This window comes from Rhinolophus hipposideros (genome assembly GCF_964194185.1).
Source record: "Rhinolophus hipposideros genome assembly, chromosome: 1".
Taxonomy (NCBI): domain Eukaryota; kingdom Metazoa; phylum Chordata; class Mammalia; order Chiroptera; family Rhinolophidae; genus Rhinolophus; species Rhinolophus hipposideros.
In genome coordinates, this window is record NC_138047.1 from 37,400,306 (window position 1) to 37,423,906 (window position 23,601).

The 23,601-nt window shown below is 37.0% G+C and overlaps 2 protein-coding genes across 5 annotated transcripts in view; one reads left to right on the forward strand and one right to left on the reverse strand.

Annotated features, from left to right (window-relative positions):
- The window catches only part of UGDH (UDP-glucose 6-dehydrogenase), a 28,521-nt gene extending 26,270 nt beyond the window's left edge, over positions 1-2,251 (forward strand). The window contains exon 12 of the mRNA XM_081056867.1: positions 936-2,251. Within this exon, the coding sequence (XP_080912993.1) occupies positions 936-1,046 (111 nt within the window). The 3' untranslated portion in view covers positions 1,047-2,251. The remainder of the gene's footprint in view (positions 1-935) is intronic.
- An 8,276-nt stretch (positions 2,252-10,527) lies between these two features.
- On the reverse strand, positions 10,528-23,601 carry LIAS (lipoic acid synthetase). Of its 4 annotated transcripts, XM_081056502.1 has the most exons (12): positions 23,439-23,587; positions 22,570-22,605; positions 22,433-22,487; positions 21,540-21,633; positions 20,811-20,891; positions 18,879-19,035; positions 18,737-18,794; positions 16,953-17,081; positions 15,169-15,314; positions 14,066-14,136; positions 13,179-13,290; positions 10,528-10,996 (listed from the first exon to the last, which is right to left on the reverse strand). In XM_081056502.1, the coding sequence occupies exons 2-12, from the start codon at positions 22,586-22,588 to the stop codon at positions 10,944-10,946; spliced, it is 975 nt and encodes a 324-aa protein (XP_080912628.1). In that variant the 5' UTR covers positions 22,589-22,605; positions 23,439-23,587; the 3' UTR covers positions 10,528-10,943. The 4 variants fall into 4 exon arrangements, with proteins under 4 accessions (XP_080912628.1, XP_080912627.1, XP_080912626.1 ...); XM_081056501.1 differs by having other exon boundaries at positions 22,433-22,605; positions 23,439-23,601; XM_081056500.1 differs by having other exon boundaries at positions 20,811-20,908; positions 21,524-21,633; positions 22,433-22,605; positions 23,439-23,590.

Consider the following 23,601-nt stretch of genomic DNA (forward strand, 5'->3'; position numbering starts at 1 on the left):
TATAAAGAAGTATACATTTAAACTGAGTTTGAGTTCTTATATGTTAACTTTCCCTAGTAAGGATGAAAAAAAATTAGCTATGGAATCATGAAAAAACCAGACTTTATTAATATAAGTCATTAAGACAATTAACACAAAGCAGAAACTCTTCCTTTGTGGTACAAGTCAGAATTAAATATTTTTAATTCAAAAGACATTTAAGAAAATTGCATGTATGTTTATCTCTGCTGTAGAGAGGAGATAAACTTATGGTTATTAAAGAAGCAGTGTCTAAAGATAAGATTGATGATTTTGGATATATAAAAACAGTGTAAAATGTGATCTGCAAAATAAAATTTGATTTTATTTATTGAAGGCTGACTTGTATGCCAAACACCATACTGAACACTTTAATCCTTAACCACAACCCTTTGAGGCAGGTGGAATTAATACAAACAAAGAAGAAAGACCTAGAGAGTTTAGCTAACATAGCAATTACCAGTCAGGATACCAACTGGGGCCTTTCAGAATCTGAAGTCTGAACTCGTAAAAACTGTTATTACAGCTTATGCAAGTTTTTTAGAATAAGGGAAGTGGACACAAGAATAGAGTATAGGAGAGCATGTGAATTAACTGGAATTAGTCTCTTAATTGCTTTCATATATGCTACTAAAACAGAGGCATCTGATTCTCTACTCTGAAGTGTTTTAGGGTTGAGATTGGTAGGAGTGAGGGTGTCTAGATATGAATGTGAAACGTGGCATGTACATTGACTCCAGGAACATAAAAAATAGGGAAGAAACCAAAGATCTTTCATTGCAACTCAGACAACTTGAGGAACATTTTCTGCTTTTAAAAAGAAAAATAATCTAGGCTTTCCTATACTTCATTATAGGTTTTACATTTTGTATTATAATTGTTAATAGTTTTCTTTCTAAAATCTTTTTTTTCCCTAGATTGAAACAATTGGCAAAAAGGTGTCTTCAAAGAGAATTCCATATGCTCCTTCTGGTGAAATTCCCAAGTTCAGTCTGCAGGATCCGCCTAACAAGAAACCCAAAGTGTAGACAGTGCCGTTTTTATTTGTAATTTTTTTTTTGGTACTTCAGGATAGCAAATATCTATCAAATATTTAATGGTAAATGAACCAAGTGTTTTTAAGGAAACAAAACTATTTTTTAATAATCAATTTATACTAGCTATATGGGAATCAGCATATCTGGTAATTATGAATCTAGACTATTTTTTACATATTTTTATAATATAATGTTACCTCAGTGATTGGATAAGTGGCAAATAATCATGTTGATTTTAATGGTGTCGATTTTTGTAAAACAAAAATTAAACTTCAAACACTTTTTACTTACAAAACATCCACAGGCAGCACTTTAATATCGCATTGTAAACGGAAAGGCACTCTTCCGTTTTTCTGATCATCGGTTTGTTTACTTGTCATTAAATATGTATTTTAAACCATACGATTGCTGTGCTAAATGCTGGGCTAACCCTGTTATCCTTTCAGAAAGTGTCACTTAGAGGTTTCTGGCTTATTTGGGTAAGGTGTTTTCCAAGCCATTTCTTGGATGCAATGGACAAAATGGGGCCTTTTGTGCTTTACCTTTTTTTTCTAATGCTTATAATATTTTTTCTATGCTCCCATGTTAGAAGTAACCCTTTTGTTTTAATGAGCCGTGTCATTGGTTTTTTAGCCCAAAAAGGTCATCACTCCTATTTTCAATCAATCCAAATAAGTGTAAAAGGCAATTTCTTTTTTAACATGAACAGAAGAATCAGTAGTGGTCTGTTTCATTCCTCTTCACTTTTTGTTTTTCCTCACTGATCATTATTATTTTAGTCCAAGAGCCAAAAATACCTTGACTTTGCATTTTTATTTCCATTATTCATTGCAATTTCCCCTTTTCTTTATATAAGAAAACCAATATAATCTTATATATAAATGTAAAGACAGGTTTTGTGAATTACGTATAGCATAATTCTAAAATAAGAATTTTTGTATGTATTTCCATCTGCTTTTTTCTTATGTCTCTTGTTGGCTTATATTTGACTGTTTTCTCTTCTGTTTTGTTATTATTGAAATATGTCAGAAATCCATTTGATGCTTATGCTCTGCTGAAAGTGTACAAACTAAGTTAAGCAGATACAGGCCTCATCCTTTAGGAATTAATGCTGTGCAATAAGAACACAGAAACAAATAAAGGACAGAGACATCTGTATAGATATCAAACACATAAATAAAAATTCTGCATCAACAACTGTGTGGGTTTATTTTTTGTCACAGTGCAAATAACTGAGTCATGACAGTCTGACGTTAGGAAAAAGTCACTCCTTACGTTTTTGAGAAAAGGGCATTGCATCTTTGTGGGGACAGAGACATGAGAGCCGTTTGCAGGCTCTTGACCTCACGTGGAAAGGCGCTGGCTTGGGTAGTAGATGGCCATCAGCTGTGACTAGTTGGCCATCAGCTGTAACCAGTTAGCCATTGGCCACTAATATAACTTCTGTGGCTGGTCTAGCAGGCGCAGATTGCGGTGAATTGCAGCTAGCAAGTGGAGTTGGTTGGTTGGCAAAGAAGTGGACGGCGATTGCGGCTAGCAGGTGGGTTAGCAAGCGTGGGTGGCGGATTGCAGATCGTTTTGATCCTACTTCCTTTGTCTCGCCCAGCTGCCGGTGAAGCTGGGGTGCAGGAGGACTCCTCGTTGGGGTGCTAGCGGATGTTTGCTTTTGTGTCTCAACCAGCCACCATCGAGAATATAGTGGTATGACTCCCCTATCCATGGCTCCTTTGGTGTTCCTTTTTGGCCTCACCATATCCTGTGTTCTTGTGTGGGGAGCGGGAGCTGAGTCACTGCATGACAATCACTTTCAAATGATGCAAGAAAGGGAGGAAATTTAGCACGTAGACTAGGTATCAGCAAATTATAACTTGAGCCAAATATGGCCAGCCACCTGTGAGAGAAGAATGGTTTTTACATTTTTACGTGACTACATTTTAAATGGTTATGTAAGTCCCCAATTTTGCCCCTTGGCCTGAAAAGCCTGAAATATTTGCCACCTGGTCCTTCAAGAAAGTGTTTGCAGACCCCTAAAAGAGACAAACACCAGACTATGGAACATAACACGATCCCTTACTCATAAGATCTGTAAGTAAGGATGAGCTTATTAATTAGAATTTGCTTTACATTGCTGCTTGAAAATACAGAGGGTGCCAAAAAATGTATACACATTTTAAGAAAGGAAAACTATTAAAATTGTAATAATATATGCTGATAACGAAAGATGAATACACGCCACATTTGACTTCTGCAGTTACAAGAGGTGCTCAAAGTGGTTACCATCAGTGTCCAGACACTTCTGATTACGGCAAACTACTGCTTGAGCAACGCTGACCAAAGTGTCCACTTATATACATATTTTTTGGCATCCCTAGTATTCTTGTATTATGCTTAATAATTTTATATTCTAGTAAAGGAATTATAACCCAAAAATGTCTTGCTAAAGCAGATAGAGTTAGGCACCGTTTTTTTATTTGCAGCATGTTTCAATGCCTACTATTCATGTATAAAAAAATAGTTACTGATTAAAAGGTAGGAGAATTGGTAAGTGGAGGAAAATGGGCAAAAGATGACTCATAGAGCCATGTAAATTTGATGTTTGTGATAGGAAGGAAAAAAAAATCCAGTAACTGGGGAGGTAACAGTAATTTGCGAGCTTTGTGTGAAAAATTCCCCTACTAAGAAATTTAAAGACCATGATTTCTTTTTATTAATAATACAGTTTCTATTTTTATTAGCTAATATTTTTAATGGGGGTTAATGTATATTGGTGAGATTTATTAGCTAATTAAAACAAAATAATACATGGAAATGGTAAAAAAAAAAAAAAAAAAGTACCTACAGAAGGGTATATAAAAAATGAAAATCTTGGGGCCGGCCTGGTGGCTCAGGCGGTTGGAGCTCCGTGCTCCTAACTCCGAAGGCTGCCGGTTCGATTCCCACATGGGCCAGTGGACTCTCAACCACAAGGTTGCCAGTTCGATTCCTCGACTCCCGCAAGGGATGGTGGGCAGCGCCCCCTGCAACTAAGATTGAACATGGCACCTTGAGCTGAGCTGCCGCTGAGCTCCCGGATGGCTCAGTTAGTCGGAGTGCGTCCTCTCAACCACAAGGTTGCCGGTTTGACTCCCGCAAGGGATGGTGGGCTGTGCCCCCTGCAACTAGAAAAGGGCAACTGCACCTGGAGCTGAGCTGCGCCCTCCACAACTAAGACTGAAAGGACAACAACTTGAAGCTGAATGGCACCCTCCCCAACTAGTATTGAAAGGACAACAACTTGACTTGGAAGAAAAAGGCCTGGAAGTACACGCTGTTCCCCAATAAAGTCCTGTTCCCCTTCCCCCAAAAAATGTTAAAAAAAAAAAAAGAAAAGAAAAGAAAAGAAAATCTCTCCCTCAATGTGCTCTGCAAGATCACTTGTTATTCCACATAAGACAGCTTTTTTTTTTTTTTTTTTTTTTTTTTAAGACTTACAGCTTTAAGTCTTAAATGCATCACCTACTAGCGTGTGATATCTTGGCTAAGTTTCATCATCTTTAAAATAGAGATACTTAATCTGTAACTCAAAAAGTTGTCATGAGGATTACATGACATCAATGTTTACACAAAGATCTTACTGGCACAGTGGATGGTAGGCAGGTACTCCCGTTAGACACCATAACAAGCTGGTCCCACTGAACCAGAGCGGAGGGTAGTTTCTGGAATCACTAAGAGTACAGTAATTAACAGCATTACAGGGCAGGCACTATGCTAAGGCCTTTAGGTGTATTTTCTCATCTGTTCCTCACATAACTCCTTTGAGATAAGTCCTATTCCCATCTGCAGATGAAGGGCAGAAGGCTAGAAAGATGAAGTAACTTCCTCAAGGTCACAACAATTTGAGTAGGACCTTTTCTTGAAGTTCCTAATTAGGTATCCTCGTTATAGAGGTGTTAAGAGGAATGAGTACCTGTGGCCTTAGGCAGAATGGAATAACATTCCAAGGAAGGAATCAGAAGGTGGGGAGGACCAAACAGCATAAGCAACAGCTGAAATGGATGTGAGTACATTCCCTTCACCTTCCTGGGGACTCCCAACTAACTGCTCACTTAGAAAGGGGTCTCTGAGGTTCTACAAGAGGCTGGGAATGGGGAAGAGAAGGTAGGGTGGCAAGACAAACTAGTGAAATTAAGGTCTAGCTGTCGAGGTAAGCTCCTTTGTACTAACAGGTAACTAAAATATTTCAGCTTAGGTGTGGGGATTATAAGGCATGCTGTGGGGTGCTAAGAAGTGGAGGACATATAGATGAATGAGCAACCTTGTAGAGAAGCTAAGACGCATACAGAAATAACTGGCTAAATATGAAAATAGCCCTGAATGATAAAAACAAATGCAGTGTGGGCACAAAGGTCAAGTTTACTCCAGCTGCGTTTGCCCTAAAGCAAAGCCAGCAGGTTAAAAGACTGGACTTTTGGTTATAAGGGTTGAATTAAACACGTGCTATTTTTATTCTCTCCTGAAACCATACTAAAATGGCAGTAATGGCCTAAGAAAGCTGTAAACAGACAAAGACAAAGAGAACAGGAAAGGAGACATTTGTGGATGAGATATGTCAACCAAATTTTGGAAGGTGGAAAGCATTGGGAGGCTAGTAACTACAAAGGAGAGCAAACAGAAACTTCAACGCCCACACGAAGGACGGCCTTTTAGATGCAGGTAATTAGCCCCTTAGACACTCTCAAGAATTGGAGACACCAGATACCCCAAACGGTGGAGTTGAGGTGTGAGCCTGAAAATGGGACTTTGTTGGAAGATTAGATATGGAATAAATGCACACAAGTCTCTACCCCACCTCACACCAACAAAGGACCTTTCTCACCCCTTACTCATAAGCTATTAGAGGCTGATTTTCAGGGGAAATAGCATCAGAGTTTCAGACTTGGGGAGATGCCAGAAGAAACAAGGGAAATAAATTAAAGGCTGTGTTTGGAGCAGAGACCCACACTCCCCTAGCCTACTTGCTTTAAACCATCTGGCTCTGAGAAAGTTGGCAGCAGTTTATAACCCTCCAGGCAGGAGACTTCAGATTAAAAAAAAACACAGAAAACAACTTGAATGGCTTTAGGGAAATAATCGTGATATTTGTGAGTCCTTCATTGAAAAATCCAGCTCATCCCCCCACTTACAGTGAAGCTCTGATAGCATCCTCTACCCTTTCCTTCAGTTTTAGAGTGGCTCGTAGACTATATGTAGAGCCAAGGATCACCAGACACTTGAGGAGAGCTTTTAACACAAAAGGCAGAAACCAAAACAAACACATGGAACAGACAATGCTCAATGCAGAGGAACCCCAACTTCCAAAAGCGAATTGTCAAAAAAAAAAAAAAAGCGAATTGTCAGAGAAAAATGGAAGAAATTGAAGATAAGAAACAGGTACAGGATGCTATTATAAAAAAAAATTAAAAAACACAAAAGAATTATCAGAGAAGAGCTTTTTTTTAAAAAAAAAAAAAAGATTTTTATTGGGGAATGGGAACAGGATTTTCTTGGGGAACAGTGTGTACTTCCAGGCCTTTTTTCCCAAGTCAAGTTGTTGTCCTTTCAGTCTTAGTTGTGGAAGGCGCAGCTCAGCTCCAGGTCCAGTTGCCCTTTTCTAGTTGCAGGGGGCGCAGCCCACCATCCCTTGCGGGAGTCGAGGAATCCAACTGGCAACCTTGTGGTTGAAAGGAGGCGCTCCAACCAACTGAGCCATCTGGGAGCTCAGCAGCAGCTCAGCTCAAGGTGCCGTGTTCAATCTTAGTTGCAGGGGACGGAGCTCACAATCCCTTGCGGGACTCGAGTTGTTGAACCAGCAACCTTGTGGTTGAGAGCCCACTGGCCCATTTGGGAATCGAACCGGCAGCCTTTGGAGTTAGGAGCACGGAGCTCCAACCGCCTGAGCGACTGTCTGGCCCAGAGAAGAGCTTTTGAAAATTAAAACGTAGTGGCCAAAATTTTACCAAGGGAATCATTTGTCAAATGAAATTTTTATGGAAGCCCAATGTAAAATACATTAAAATGGTATACTGTTAGCATAAACGTGTGTGTGTGTGTGTGTGTGTGTGTGTGTGTGTGTGTGTGGCTTCTGAGTTGCTGGAGTCCCCAGGGGGACGTACGCCACGTACTCAGACCCCTCAGCTGCGGCTCCTGCTGCTGTGTTGCTCTACTCACATTCTGAATCTTTTTTTGGGTGTTATTCCCTTTTTCTGCCTATGGCCACTGGTGCTCACATTTCTTAATGTAATTCTTCTAAAGTTAAGATGCTTTCAGCATCAAGTAAGAGAAAATCCTATTCGAACTGGTGTCATGAAGAAAGACATTTATTATCTCACCAAACAGGAGGTGGCTTTCAGGGTTGGCTGATTCAGTGGTTTGAAAAGGGGCAGGGACCTCTGTACTCTGTACTGTTGATTTCTTATAAACCATGTGCATTTATCACTTTCATTTTCTTAAAAATGTCATTTGTACTACAGAAAGGAAGAGATCAGACATACTGAAACGGGCACATACATTTTCATACATTGGAGACCACTGATGCATTATTTTGTGCTGCCCAATCAAGAATTTTTGTATAGACCTCCTGCCAAGTCTGTGCATCTAAATGTGCTTATTAATGCAGCACTGTTTAGGAAGGTGAAAGCTCTGCCCTGGCCTTTTAAAATTCAAACCTATCCTTTCTTGTACAGTTGTGTAAAGGAGTATTCCTCTACCGCACACGTTCACCATTCAAATGTCCGGCCACACCCTGGCATTTGGCCTCTAGTTACGGTGTTATGGTCAGTTATGCAATAATGAGAGAATGAATAACATACACTGAGAGACTATTTATGATTCCACTTTGAAGCAGACATTTCTTGCTACTCTTTCAAGTTTTTGGATTAAGTTTAACTGGCGAGTATCCTGAGATTGCAAGATGAGGTGTTTTAATATTTCTTAGTTTAGTTACTTAGCTGTGTCAGGATTTTTCTCATTACTGTGCAACCAAAATAAAACGAATAAGTAGACTGCTGAGGCTGACAAGACTGCAAATGTCATCTGTGACTCCCAATTTCACATTGTTATCAAAATTGCTTCATTTTATCAGTCAGTTTTTATATATAGTTGTTACCATACATTGTGCTAAGAAAATGCCATTTTATTTTACATTGGGATTCCATGAAAATTTCATTTGACAAAATGATTCTTTTGCTAAAATGTTTTATTAGCATTTCCCTCCAGTGTGCAAAACCAGAAAATATCCAAATTATGTTACAAAATTGGAGTCTAATTATTCCTGTGAAAGCATAGATTTTAGGGAGGGTGGCTGCCAGAGATTAAAGTTAATGTAGTTAATTTTTAAAAAAAATTTATTGGGGTGACATTTGTTAGTAAAATTACATAGATTTCAGGTGTACAATTCTGTATTACATCATCTATAAATCCCATTGTGTGTTCACCACCCAGAGTCAGTTCTCCTTCCATCACCATATATTTGATCCCTCTTACCCTCATCTTCCATCCCCCACTCCCCTTTACCCTCTGGTAACCACTAAACTATTGTCTGTGTCTGAGTTTTTGTTTCTCGTTTGTCTTGTTCTTTTGTTGTTTTTGGTTTATATACCACATATCAGTGAAATCATAGGGTTCTCTGCTTTTCCTGACTTATTTCGCTTAGCATCATACTCTCAAGATCCATCCATGTTGTCACAAATGTTCCTATATCATCTTTTCTTACCGCCGAATAGTATTCCATTGTGTATATATACCACAACTTCTTTATCCATTCATCTATCGAAGGACATTTTGGTTGTTTCCATGTCTTGGCCATTGCACCGTAAACAAAGCTGCAATGAACATTGGAGCACACGTGTCTTCATATATAAATGTTTTCAGATTTTTTTGGTAGATACCCAGGAGAGGGATTGCTGGGTCATATGGTAATTCTATTCGTAATTTTTTGAGGAACCTCCACACTGCCTTCCATAGCGGCTGCACCAGACTGCATTCCCACCAAGTGTATGAGGGTTCCTTTTTCTCCACAGCCTTTCCAACACTTGTTACTATTTGTCTTGTTGATGATAGCCATTCTGACTGGGGTGAGGTGATATCTCATTGTGGTTTTTATTTGCATTTCTCTGATGATTAGTGATGTTGAGGATTTTTTTATATGTTTATTTGCCATTTGTATGTCCTCTTTGGAGAAATGTCTCTTCAGCAGGTCCTCTGCCCATTTTTCAATTGGGTTTTTTGTTGTTGAGTTTCATGAGTTCCTTGTATATTTTGGATATTAGCCCCTTATCGGAGGCACTGTTTGCAAAAATCTCCCATTCAGTTGGTTGCCTCTTTATTTTGTCGATGGTTTCTTTTGCTGTGCAGAAGCTTTTAAGTTTCATATAGTCAATGGGGTTAATTTTACACAGCAAAATTTATTAGGGTCTATAAAGAGAGTCAAAGAATATATGGCTCCCAAGTTAAAATTTAACTAATTTTCAAAGCTGTGCATATTTTTGTGAAAAAATAATAGTTCACATATTTAAAAATTCAAAACCAAACTGGCTACCACAATTCATATTTTACAGTACAGTCATCTGAAGATTTCCTGTGAGATGTAGAAAGACAGGCTTCAGAGTCTAAAGTTCCTATTACTTAGGAAAGAAATTCCTTCCTCGGGTCATTACTATCATACAGTACAAACACCACACCAGAGAGATATGAGGAATAAAAAGAATAAATGGGAGAGTACATGTGATGTAGCAAACTATTATAAGATGAGCATTAATATTGTTATTCTTAGGTTATATTACCCAGTCTTGGACAACACCATGGTCTTGGTTTCACAGAGGTCCTGAGCAAGTAATTAATGTAGAACTATTTTGCAGGTCTGAAGTAGTCGTGCCAGTGTAAAAAAATCACTCAAAATTGTAAGCCTTTTAAAATTATTTCAATGTTTTATTATGCAAAGAACACATGCTAATTATGAGTGAGCTGATCAGTCTCAAACTACATTGACTGTTTCATCACAGTATGTCCTTTTTCAGAAATGAATTGTGTCATGAGGTACAGGTAACAGAGGCTTAAAGATTTTCTAGGGGGTGAGGGGTGGGAGATGAGGGTCAGGGGGTCAGATATATGGTGATGGAAGGAGAACTGACTCTGGGTGGTGAACACACAATGGGATTTATAGATGATGTAATACAGAATTGTACACCTGAAATCTATGTAATTTTACTAACAAATGTCACCCCAATAAATTAAAAAAAAGATTTTCTACAAATTTTTAATATGTATATATTTTTATAATGTGTTTTTTTCCAGGACCCATCAGCTCCAAATCAAGTAGTCGTTTTCAATCTAGTTGTGAAGGGCGCAAGCTCACAGTGGCCCACGTGGGGATCGAACCGGCAACCTTGTTAAGAGCACCGTGCTCTAGGCAGCCCCAATATATATATATATATATATATATTTTTTTTTTTTTTTTAAAGGTGCCGTGTTTAATTTTAGTTGCAGGGACTTGAGGAATTGAACGGGCAACCTTGTGGTTGAGAGCCCACTGGCCCATGTGGGAATCGAACCGGCAGCCTTCGGAGTTAGGAGCACAGAGCTCTAACCACCTGAGCCACCGAGCAGGCCCTATGTATATTTTTAATTATACTTTTAACAGCAAACTCTTACAAAGATGTTTAATGATTACATCATAGCAAGCAATTGTTTACTGGGACAAAGATATGGTAAAAGACAAATTACTATAATTAAGTATGCATAGCTTATTGATATTTTTCTTAAAACAAAAAACTGGAGTTCATCCACTGAAGTGTAGGCATTCTGACACCACCTCTGTTACCAACTGGAATCACGTTTTTTAAATTCCTTTGATCTTGAATGTCTTGTTAAATATTAGAGGGCTTTTGTCTTTCTCTTAGCCACTAGATTTTTCAGGAAAAATTCACCTATTTAGGAAAAATGAAAACACATTATTAGTTTTAATAAATTTAATAAAATTTATTATTAATAAATTTTAGTTTTATAGTTTTAATAAATTTATTAAAATCTATAGTTTTAATAAATTTCAGAGTAATTACACTTTAGTGTTGCCCTTTAAAGAAGACTTGTATTTGAGAAGACATTTCTCTTCTTAAATCTCAATGGCAATAATTTTCTAACCTCACATATACCCATTGGCCCTTTTCCCCAAAATAATGATTAATCATTATTCTTTAAAAATTTTTTTTATCACTACAGTTCTATTATTTTTCCTAGTAACTCAGTATTATAAAGGGACCCTATTGTATCTATGGGTCTGCTTCTGTACATTTATTCCACTTTATGTACACTATCTATTCCTCATCATTGACAAAAGTATTGCTGTTGACACAATTCATTTCAGAGAGCAATTCTGTTACATTATTAGCCTGGATCTAATGTTTATAAAACAGACCTCACTGCAGTTGAACAGACTCATCTGATGGAATCTCTTTAGCTTATTCCCTTCTAGAGAAGTAAGAGCTCTTCATTTAAAAGGGCTTTCTCTCTACCCGCTAAGTGTGCTTATGTGGTAAGTTAGCTGCTTAGAAGGGACACATTCTCTTTTCAGGTCATTAGGGTTCCATTTAGTCTGTCACTGTTACAGCACGGCTCAGTGCTTATTGGCAGAGCTCAGCACTGCAGGTCTGATTTTATGTGGAGTCTGATTAACTTCTCTGTCATCTTAATATATGAGTAGAATTCCAACTATCCTATCTGTACACAATCACAAGAATCCCCAGGCTCATCACCTAGCCAAATAATGGATAGAATAATCCGTGCTGCTCCATATCTCATCTAAATCTGATAGGAGTAGAACCAACATGATCAGATATTACTCCATCATCTGAGTCTCATGCTCCACATACCAGAATTTGATCTCTTACTCTTTACTTAATTTAAAAAGCATTATTTAAAAGTTCATAACTTAGTTCCTTATAAATGTTAGAAACTTTCCTTAAAAAAAACCCCAGCAAAAGAAAAACTCCTTTCAAATGATATTCTACTTTAATCACTCGGGAAGCTGATGTTTTTTCTGTTCTTTATGTATAGTTTTAGCTTGCCAGTAGCGCCACTTGACTAATAATAAATCACTTATAATCACAGGTTTCCAAAGTCCCCACACCTTGTCAGTCAGTGCTGAATCAAATTTTTGGGTTTTGTAACTCGGATAAGTTGATACTTCAGTAAAATGTCTTCAATTTCTTTACAGGAACACACTGAATATTACTAATACTTGAACATTAATTTTTACAAATAGAATTTAAATATACCTATGATTTAGATTCTAATATGTAAGTCATTTAAAAGATCATTAATAGTAATAACATAGTTTAGATATATCCAAAAAATAAGTAGCTGTATATTCTTCAAAAAATTTTAATTGTTAAGTTTAACCGACAAGAAAAACATCATAAATATTTTTCTTTAGGTTAAATTCAATCTTCAGATATATTCTCATAGACCTTTTGATGGCCATTACCACATGACTTTTTATTTCTTGGAAAAGGCTTTTATTTTCATAAGTCAGCTCAAACTACTGATCAAATCAACAGCCAGAATTACAAAGCTGAAAAACAGCATTGTAGCTAGTAAAAACACTAAAAATTTCTATAGGGAAAATAATCTTAAGCATTTTTTTCTGTTGCTTCTGAGAGGAAAAACACAAAGATAATGGTGCAAACAGCAATACTGTCGAGTAGATACTTTTCAGAGTTTAAATTGATCTGAAATTGGGAGTTTGGAGATGCCACTGACATTCCTGTCAAATGAACATACATTTTCTAGAAAACCATGTTACATGCTTGACAGATCTTTGTCTGAATAACCTACTATTGAAATCCACACGTAGAATTAACTGATGACTTCTGCTTTCATTATAGTAGCTGAGCTATTAATGGGGGGTGTAGGGGGCAAGGTTCTTTATTTAAGGAAAAAACTATATTTAAGAAACATTTTTTCTTTAGTATGACCCTTATGGAAATCTCCTAAGGGTGTTACAGAAAAAAACAACAACCTCTCCCCTCCATAAAAGACAACCACAGCAATTATAATTTTAATGTGGAAAGTTATGGTCTAAATAAAACCATCCCCTGCGGTCTAACTTACCTGCTTTGTATGAAGAACGCACCAGAGGTCCACTTGCAGTATAATGAAATCCAAGTTCATTTCCTACTTTTTCCCAATATTTGAACTTTTCAGGAGTAATGTATTCTTCAACCTAGATTTAAATAATTAATTCTGATAGATTCTAGAATTTCCACAAATTGTTTTGATTCTACAGAAAATCTATTCCCATGCATTCGGGGTGATTTTCATGTCCTAATTTACCCAGGCACCCCCAGGCTTCTTCCTCTCCCTCCTCACTGTTCCCCTCTGGTCCCTCTACCACAGCATAATTACAGGGAATTAGAGAGGATGGAAAACAGCAATTCTCAATTAGATTAACTATTCCAAAGGACAGAGAAAGAAAATGAGATTACCTACAGAGAATATCTATATCATTCCTTTACTAACAGGCATATGCATGAATTAGTCATGCCTATAAGATTCTTGAGGACAAGACTGTGTCTTACTCATCTTGCATCTTCTGCTCAGCATTGTACCTGGCACATGGTTCACACTTAAGAAAAGTTTCTTGAATGAATGAATAAATGTCCAATATAAAAAATAGGAAGACTGACTGACTTTTCTTTCTTTCTTCACCTCTGGCTCTCACATAACTCTAAAACAAATCACAAGATCACCAAGGAGGTATACGAAAGGAATTTTCCAACTTAAAAATTTTTTTCCTGTAGGTTCACATAAATCATATAATTTTGGGGGCAGCAACTAAGTGCCAATGTAACTGCTTTATGCAGCTATTAAAATGGAAATTGGAAATATATATATGTAACATTATACTAAAAATCCAGCAGCTTCTTAATTTTACCTGTGGACAATAAAGATTTAATTCAAATTACCAATAAACATTTGGCAACTCATGGTAGCTATACCTTAAGGTGGCGCTTGGTTGGCTGCATATATTGTCCTAAAGTCAAACAGTCCACACCTGCCTCACGAAGTGCTAGAGAAAAAAAGCACACATTACATTAGCAGATGTTTCTATGATGCTAAAATTGCAGATTTAAGCATAATTTTTCAGAACGTAATTTTACTTCAGAACAGCATGAATATTATCCTGGCCTATAATCCTGATATTGGAAAAGACTATAGCTATCCATTCAAAGGAATGTATGTGCCAGGAAATATGGTAAGGATTGAAAACACAGGAATAATTAAGACAGTCATATGGGGCTAATATATGGACAAACAACTCCAATACTATGCAATACATGCTAAATAGAATAGGGGGTGGAAGGTATCTGGAGAAGAAGTCTGCTAGACAGAAAAGGTGAAGTAGTATATGAAAGACCTGAAAAGATCCATATTATAGACTGTATTAGGCTTTCGCTTAGTGTACGAGATACGCCCTGGGGAATGTGAGTTGACCTCTGACATCAAAATCTAATAAAACTATATACATTGTGGTAAAGAGCAGGTTTTAATTACTATTTGAATTTATTACTTTTTGAACTAATAAATAACTGCAAGAAAGCCAATGACCCTCAGGTGAAAGAAAGCTTTTATATTTTAAAATTTAAAAAGCCCAAGAATCACAACACAAATGGGCTTACTGGACTAAGGTTCAGCCAAGTCCAAAGCATGTTATGTAACAATGCTACAAGGAAGCTGTTCCTGAAAGCCTGGATTTATTCATCTTTGAACTGTCAGTGCCGCCACAGCTCCTGGTACCTGAATGGCTCTAAAAAACTGTCCAATGACAGAACAAGTAGACAAAATCATGGCTTTCCTCAATAAAAGGGTAGGGAATAAAATGGGGTACAAATTTTGTATCCCGAGCTTCCTGCACATTATTCCATAAAGTTCTAAGGAAACACACTTCCTTTCCTTTTTATGGTGCTATTTATAACCACATACTGTATTTTGTTCTTATTGGCACTTTCACTGACACTATGGCGGTATAACGGGAAGGGGGGGAGGTTGTTCCTGCTATCACTCAAATTAAATGGGAGTTTTCATTTTTCACTTTCTTTACCTTTCATTGTTGCATATACTTGCTCGTCATTCTCGCCTAAACCCAACATTATAGATGTTTTAGAAATAACATCAGGCCGAACCTCCTTGGCGTGTTTCAGTACGCGTAGAGACTGGTCAAAATTGGCGCGGGGGTCACGAACTTTCCTTGAAAACAGCAGGGCTGTTGTCAGCAAGAATAACAAGCTCAACTAAGGACATAGTTATGCAAGCAACCTAAAAGCCAGAGAAGTACATTTCGGACATTATATCATATGGTTCAATGGTAGAATTTGTGAATAATGTTATTTATTTTAGGATAGAAAATAAGGCTTCATGGGGCCCTCTAGTTCTGTTGACTTTTAAGGCCTTTCAAGCCTAGGGCAGAGAAAACTAAAATGGAAGTAATTCAATTTATCAATAACTCAAAAAAACAGAATTCTGAAGCTGAGAATGAGTAACTGCAAAGGGTAGTCAAGAGAGAAGGGGAAGAGAAGAAAATATCGATGAACAAAGAAAAACCTGTTTAACCCGAACCCACATTTCAGAGGTCTGAAACTTTTACGTTCATTTCTTTTCTAAAGACTAAGCTGCCCTCTGCTGGTGAGTATGCAACATTAACATCTTTTAGGTGAAAAAAAACCTTGTGATTCTGGAATTTTCACTGGAAAGGATAATGTTTCTTAAGTGAAACCAGGGAAATTGGCACCCACTGGCGGTGGTATCATGAGCTATGACAGGGCTGGAACAGGCTGTGTGCTTCAACGGGGGCCAAACCACCATGGCTAAAATGGGGACAAGGACCAAAGGATAGAAAAGTTGCTGATGTTAAATCAGCATTTACTTGAATTCAAATGCACCTTTATTTTGTGTAATTGATTTGTTGTTGTGGTTGTTATTTTTAATCAGAGACCAGTTCACAGGAAAGAGAGGAAACAAATTTATGAATATAAAAGTAACCATAAAACTGGTAACACAGAAAGTAATTAATTACTTTCTGAAAGTATTTCTCTACTGAATTTAAGTTATGTTCCCTAATGTATCAGATTTAGTGGAAATGATGGTTGTTTATCATACTTCTTTCAAGTTCTCCATCACAGAATGATGTAGAGAAGCTAAGAAAACCACTGCCAAATACTCTACTAAAATTAAGTAAAATGAATGTATTAATCTTGCTAGGCTAAAGTAATTTTCATTTTTCTGAAACATGAACATAGGCATTGATGTGGATTAACAATCTGTAATTATTCCTAACTACTAAAATTATTAGGAAAAGTAAGGAAGCCTAGTGTCTACTTTTTAAAAGAGATTTAATACACTTGAATGATACCAGTTTTTCTGTGGCATCGTTTATTGCATATATTAGTGCCAAATTCATTTTAAAGGTCTATTTTTTTTGGAATTACAAGCAAAGCAATTAACCTTGTGTAATTTTTTTTTTGAAAACTATTCTTTAGAAAAAATAACTCACTGGCACTTGTAATATACTATTAAAAAAAGAAAAAAGATGCTCATTATGTGTAACAAAACATACAAATATGTATAAGTATGTATGTATACACTTACATGTTAGTAATCAATATTACTGGGCAGAAATATTGTGGGTGATATTTACATTCTTTTCGTTGGCTATGTTTTTAATTTTTCTATAATAAACATATGTATATATATGTGTGTGTATATATATGTTTTTAAAGAGTTCACTTTATACAAATCAATTACGAAGTTCTCCCCTGAAAAAAAGTGAGAAAATATAGCTGATTCTGACCCTCTAAACTGCCAACATTACTCTGTATGTGTAATTACCTCTGTAATTCTGGAACTGTTTCTACATTATGTGCATATACATCTAATCCTGACAGAGCCACTTTTTCTATTGCTTTAAGATCTCCTCGGAAATCAGGGGTGAGACATTCCACAAGAATTTTTGGATTCCTAGGAGAATAAAAAGATAAGTATCAAACTGAGGAAAAGAATTGACATAACTGCTGCTCAAAACAGAAATCACCAGTACTCATGCTGTATCAGTTTCAACATATTCATCTGTAGAAGTCTGCCAAGAAAAGCATGAACATACAAATGTTTATATATGAACTGTTAAATGGAAAAACAAAACAAACAAACAAACAAACCACAAGCAAACCCAGAACATTAAACAATATATAGTGGTTAAAGCACATCTGCATGCAAATAATGATCAGAATAAATTTTGAGATTCCACAGCCTTCTAAACTATTGAGTAGGTATTAAAAAAATAAAAGTGCTTAAAGGAATTAAAATATAAATATTAAAACATTAAATATAAAGTGTATTTTTATTCTTTAGAAAGCAATCAGGACATTTCTTATGTGAATTTAAACATTATTTGATTGCTTTAATTTTGATTTCTTTTAAAATTCATCAAATGGTGCCAACCTCCCTTTCTCTGGACAAATATTTCACAAGCGCTACGTGTGTATTTCTTTAAACTTTAAACAAATTTTTATTACATGGAGGTTGTCCTTGGTTGTCATTTCTCTACTTGTACACAATTATTCTTACTCTCCACAGAAAAGCTGCTTCTGAACTCATCGGGTGATGGCAAGCACTAAAATCCTGATTTTAACAGAACAGTAGTAAAAATGCCTCAGTGATTTAAGTTGAAAGCTTTGTTTAAACGAAATATAAGCAAAACGTTAATCTTCCTATTTATATTCTGGCTATCTCCGCGAATTCAAGCATTAAAATGTGAACTAGGTCAGTGCTGCTTCCTTGGACAGCAGTAGAAATGACTGGGACAGCTGATAAATTTTTCCACAAACCAAAATGCCAAGTTTTTGGAGCAGTTTTCTGAGAGAACAGACGTATAAAGGACCACATACACACCCTCTCACGGATATTAAGAGATGCTGAAAGAACACATCCTATAATTCACTGTTTTTTAACTGCAGATTGAGATCCATTAGTTTGTGAAATCAATTTAGTGGGTTGCAAACAAAGTTTTAAAATGAACTATAAAAAACCCCAGAAAATATTGGGGGAAATCACTGAAACATTTACTACGTGTGCTAGGTGCTAGACTAGCATTGAGCCGTAGGAAATAAGCATAAATTCTTTTTTAATGCTTTTTAAATTGATAAGATTAAAATATTAATGAAAATGTGGATTATGGGTAAAATTCCAAGGGCATGTGAATATAGATAAAATCTATATCAAGACTTACATATTTTATTTAACAATGTGGGAGCTTATCTCATCCTAACTACTTCTAGATGATGACTTATTCAAAATCAGTGCTAGGAAGACTGCAGTTTTATACTTTTAAAATTACTCAAAGTTTTGACTAACTCAAATATGAAGCAGGTGCTCTATAGATTAAGGATAAGTTTGTGCCCGAGTCCCTAAATTTTGTGCAAATATGAATCTGTATGTTCAAATATGCTTTTATTGGAAGAAAAACCACATAATTTCCAGCAGATTATTAGAAGGATTTATAACCGCCCCCCCACCAAAAAGGTTAATGACCACTGCTTTAAGGTAAAGACCTTAAATAACCTGAATTTATATCAGTCAAAAAAAGTCAAATACATAAGCAATGCAAAAAGAAGTACCTTTCCTTTAAGTATGATACAGTCTTTGCAAAGTGCTCAGCTCCTCCATCAGGCATATCTAGAAACAAGAGTCCACTGCTCAACATGACGTCACAACTTAATAAGAGCCAATTTCTGGAAGAGGCAATGATGACACACTAACCATCTCGATCCACAGATGTCAGGACAACATAATCCAGACCCCAATCTGCAATTGCCTTTGCAGTATTGTAGGGCTCATTGACATCCAGTGGAGGTGGTTTTCTTGCAGTCTTAACAGAACAAAATCTGCAACCTCTTGTACATGTGTCACCCATCAACTAGAATAGAGATGTTACAATTTAAACCAAGTAGACAGATGACCCTCAAGAATATAATGTTGAGAGAATAAAGTTGCAAAGAATGAATACAATTTTATTCTGTTTATAAGAAATTTGAAACATTCAAAGCTAAACAATACAGTTAAGGAATAAAATGTAATGTGGTAAAACTAGAAAGGGAACCGATAAACTCAGAATTAAGAATAGTGTTAAGGGAAAAAGAAAGGGGATGGGACCAGCAAGGCATACACGGGGGGGTTCAAAGATAATGCTGATGTTTTGCTCTTAAACTGGGGGTATCAGGGTGTCAGTTGTATTGGTATTCTTTATAACTTACACATAGGTTATAAAGATTCTTTTGTACCTATTTAATATTAATAAATATGATTTAAAAATATTTAATTAACATATCGATATACAGGTCTCTGTGAGAGTTAAACACAAGCCACACCTCCTTCTTGTTAAATATGTGAAACAGAAAACACATAAAAAGTTAATAAATTGCTTTCTGTGGGAACCATTCTTTCCAAGACACTGCTTTGGCTGCCACAGGTCAGTACCATGTTCTGCCCCCTGCCAAGCGCAGCCATTACAGATATTCTGGGGCCAACGAAGTTTCAAAGTCCCACAGTTGGGGTTGTGATTTGGGGGTGAAAAACTCCTTCTCTCCTTTATGTTTAACTCTCCACAGAGGACTCACAGCAGTGGTGCTCAGGCCCAACATCTCAGAGTTTTACTGAAACAATGAACTCTCCCCAGGAACCAACTGAGTCAATAGCAGGAAAGGGGACCAGGTAAGGGGTGAAACCAGAGATTTCCATCATGGAGTATTCAGAATCACTTCTTCCTTCAAGAATTGGGGTGTGTAACTTGGATAAGCTCCCTGGTTGACGCTGTGTTATTCCAGAAGGAGCTCTATCTCCTAAGAATCCTCAGTTCTTCATGTAAACAGCATCCTGCTGGTATAACTCAACAGTTTTCAGACATTTCCAGAAAAGTATGAACTTTTGGTTGCACACAATTTAGGTTTAACCCTAATACCTCACTCTCCATACCACTCTGGATAAATATGGTAGACTACACTGTTAATCCCAATTCTTACTCCACCATATCAAAGTTATACATCTCAACATTTGCCATGTAACTTACAGGACCCTTCCACTGGAGGAGGAGCTCCTATCTCTACCCCCACTGTTTGGCTTGGCCATGTGACTTTTTTTGGCCAATAGAATGATAGCAGGCATGACCAAGCAGAAGCCTCAAATGTGCATAGATGGTTGGCTTGCCCTCTTGTGCTCCTTCCATTATCCATGATAAGAATATGCCTGGAAGAGCTGCTGGTCAAGGAGAACAAAGCTATGTAGAGCAGACCTGGATCCAACCTACTTCCTGGAGCCCAGCTTAGCCCAGTGAAGATCGGCTGAACCCCAGGTAACCGAAAGACTCATGAAAGAGAAAAATAAATTCTTGATGTTTGGGGGGGGGGGAAGAAGTTAAGCAATCATAAGCAACATTTCCAAAATTTAATAGAAAAGATAGCTCAAGGCAGCAAGGATTAACTGTCAGAGAGATGGAAGAATTAGTAAGAGATTTGTTCAGAGAAGGTGAGATCATAATAGTCTGGATTATACTTCAGGTTTTTTTCAATTTCTCATAAATTCATATGTAATGAAAAATCTGATCAGAGATTCACAATGCACATTTTTAGAAGAAAGACGTAAAATATTTCCTTTCAGTCTCTAGACTAAAAGTTTAGAGTTTGAGGCTGGCCTTACCATGATTGTGGCTGTGGCAGTAGCATATTCTCCACCCCCCCAACACTCTCCAATATTGGGACATCGAGCTTCCTCACACACCTGTATGTAAAAGGGAACTGAATACAATCAGGTTGTAAATATTTACCAACTGAACAAATTAGTGATCAGGCATTTTACACTGTTCATCTTTACAACATATTTATGAAGAAATTCACTATACAAAAATGCTATTAACCTGCCAAACTCTGTGTGTGTGTGTCTGTGTGTATACATATATATATGTGTTTGTGTGTGTGTGTGTGTATATATATATATATATGGATCCCATTTTTAAATGAAAGACTACATGTGCAAAGAAAAAGATCTGGAAAAATATATATTGAAAAACAAAGTGATGTGGTTAAAATTTGGGATTGCATATATGATGTTTCACATTTAATATTATACTCTAACAAGCATGTTCTTAATTTGTAATATAAAACAAACAAACCCTCATTTCCTAAGATGCAGAAAAATCTTTTATTTTTAACTATTAAATGAGAAGCTAAGAAATAGTTACTTTTTGTTTCTGTTGCAGACAAAATGACTTTTAAATATATTTCCATTACTGATAGCAATGCATCCTAAACATCTTTATTCACGTTCCTTGCTGTTATTGATATGTATTTTATTAATTTTTAAGTTACACATATGTAGAAACATTATGGCTTTTGGTTAAGAGAAATATTTACCAGTTTGACGACTTACTGTATGGAGATTTAAATTCCGCAATGTATTTTTCAGGTTATTGTAATTTTTCCCCATGGGAATCTCTGTCTTTAGCCATGGAGGTAGTCTTAACCTGAGGAAAATCAAAACAATCCATTAACAAATCGCACAGCATTGAAGTTACTTGCTTGTGTGAACCTTTTACAAAGGTATAAAGCAACACCATCCTAATAAAAGAATGAGGAAGTTTTGAAAATCTCATTCCCCAATAAATACTACTGACAAAAAATTCTATATTTGTTCAGAGTAAGGAGACAGTCCACAAGTGTACTTTCTGCTCTACTTTCTATTCTACTTTTTATGATGATTATTAAATGGAAAAATTCTAAAATTCGGAGTGAAGACTATGTATCCTAAGGTTCCCCTTCACTTCCACCGACTTATGATCTAGAAATTGCTGGAGAGCAAAACAATTTGCCCTCTGCATGAAATTCCCTCACCATTCTTTTAAATTAAGGCCAAGTATGCACAGTTTATAAGTACACTGATTAGGAGAAGCAACAAGTTAGATTATCAACAAACAGTAACAACGAAAAACTGATAAATTTATCAAGGTCTAATAGACTAGTAGCAAGGTAATACACCTTCACTTTCTGAAAAAATTTGATGGTGGAGAGAAAATAGGAGATGGCAGTTAGGAAGGTTAAGTTTTAGGAAGGATGAAGGAAAACTGTCAAAGGGCATAGAAAAAAGAAAAGGATTCCAGCAATTTCACCTACTTACCTGTTTTATGTCTGTTATCACTTCTCTCTAATGACTTTAAGCTAAATTTAAGAAGTCTGATTAAAAATATACTCTAAGGCTTGGTTATATCTAAAAATAATGCACGATGAAGGAATGGGACATTAAAATTATCTCAAAATTTCAATTACCGTTCTCCTTTCTGGCGTTTTAAGTTTCCTTTATAGTCATCCCAGGTACTCTTGTCTGCAAGATCACCAGATACAAAATCTTGAAGGTCTGGTCCATTCTGCAGAAATTCCTTTTTTTTATCTGTCAAGGAACTTACTGCTCTCACTGGGCTGCATAAATATTTTCCAAATACCTAAAGAGTATATCATGACATTTATTTAGTAGGGCTTGGAAAAAATTTACTTTTAATCTATTTAATAACCCTTATCTTCCCTCCCCCCAAAACCCCCCCCAAAATAGACCAAAGCATGCTCAAATCCCCTATATAAAATGGCGCAGATCAATGCATACAGTCCACCCTCCCTGTTTGGACTCCCCAACTGCAGATTGAAAACAGTACAGGTATTTATTGGGGAAAAAAAAAGGGTATAAGTGGACCCCCTTCGCCCCGCCCCCCTCCCGACAATTCAGAGCCATGTTGTGCAAGGGTCAGTTGTATACATTTGTTGACCATAAGAAACCACTGGCTTCTAGATCTGAATACAAATGTGACAAGATGGCCAAATACTGTAAAACTCATGAATCAGTACATGTAACACAAAAGAACCTCTGACAATTCAAAAAAGGTGCTGCACGATCGTTACGCCAGTCGTCCACGTCTCCCGCTAAAGCCTAGAGCACAGGTTTGTGTTCCCAGCGTCCAGAGTGGTGTCTAGTACGTAGTAAGAGGCCAACACAAAGTAATGATTTGGGGTGCTCATGGCTCCTATAGAGCTCCAAAAAATACAGGGTAAGAATAACTGATAAGCAGAAAAAAAAAAGCTCAGTGCCGGCCGGAGAACCTAGAAGCTAACCAATACCAGAGACTCCATCTAATGGGTGAGCAGGAAAAATTAAATGAAAACAGTTTAGAACAGGTGCCTGGCTAGAACTAAAGGCTCAGTAAGTGCTGGCCTTATTACTGGGCATTCTGAAGGAAGGGGAGCCCGCACCCCACGCCTGCACCCTACTCGCTCCGCCGCTCACCCGGGGCCTCACGGAGCGGGCTACGCTCCCGCAGCGTAGCGACATCCTCTTCTGTTTTCTCGCAGGGTCGAGGGAACACGAATTCCCGGGAAAAAGACAGACAAGACGTCGCAGAGTGTATGACAGAGAACCTGAGCCACCGCTAAGCCGTTGGAACTTGAGC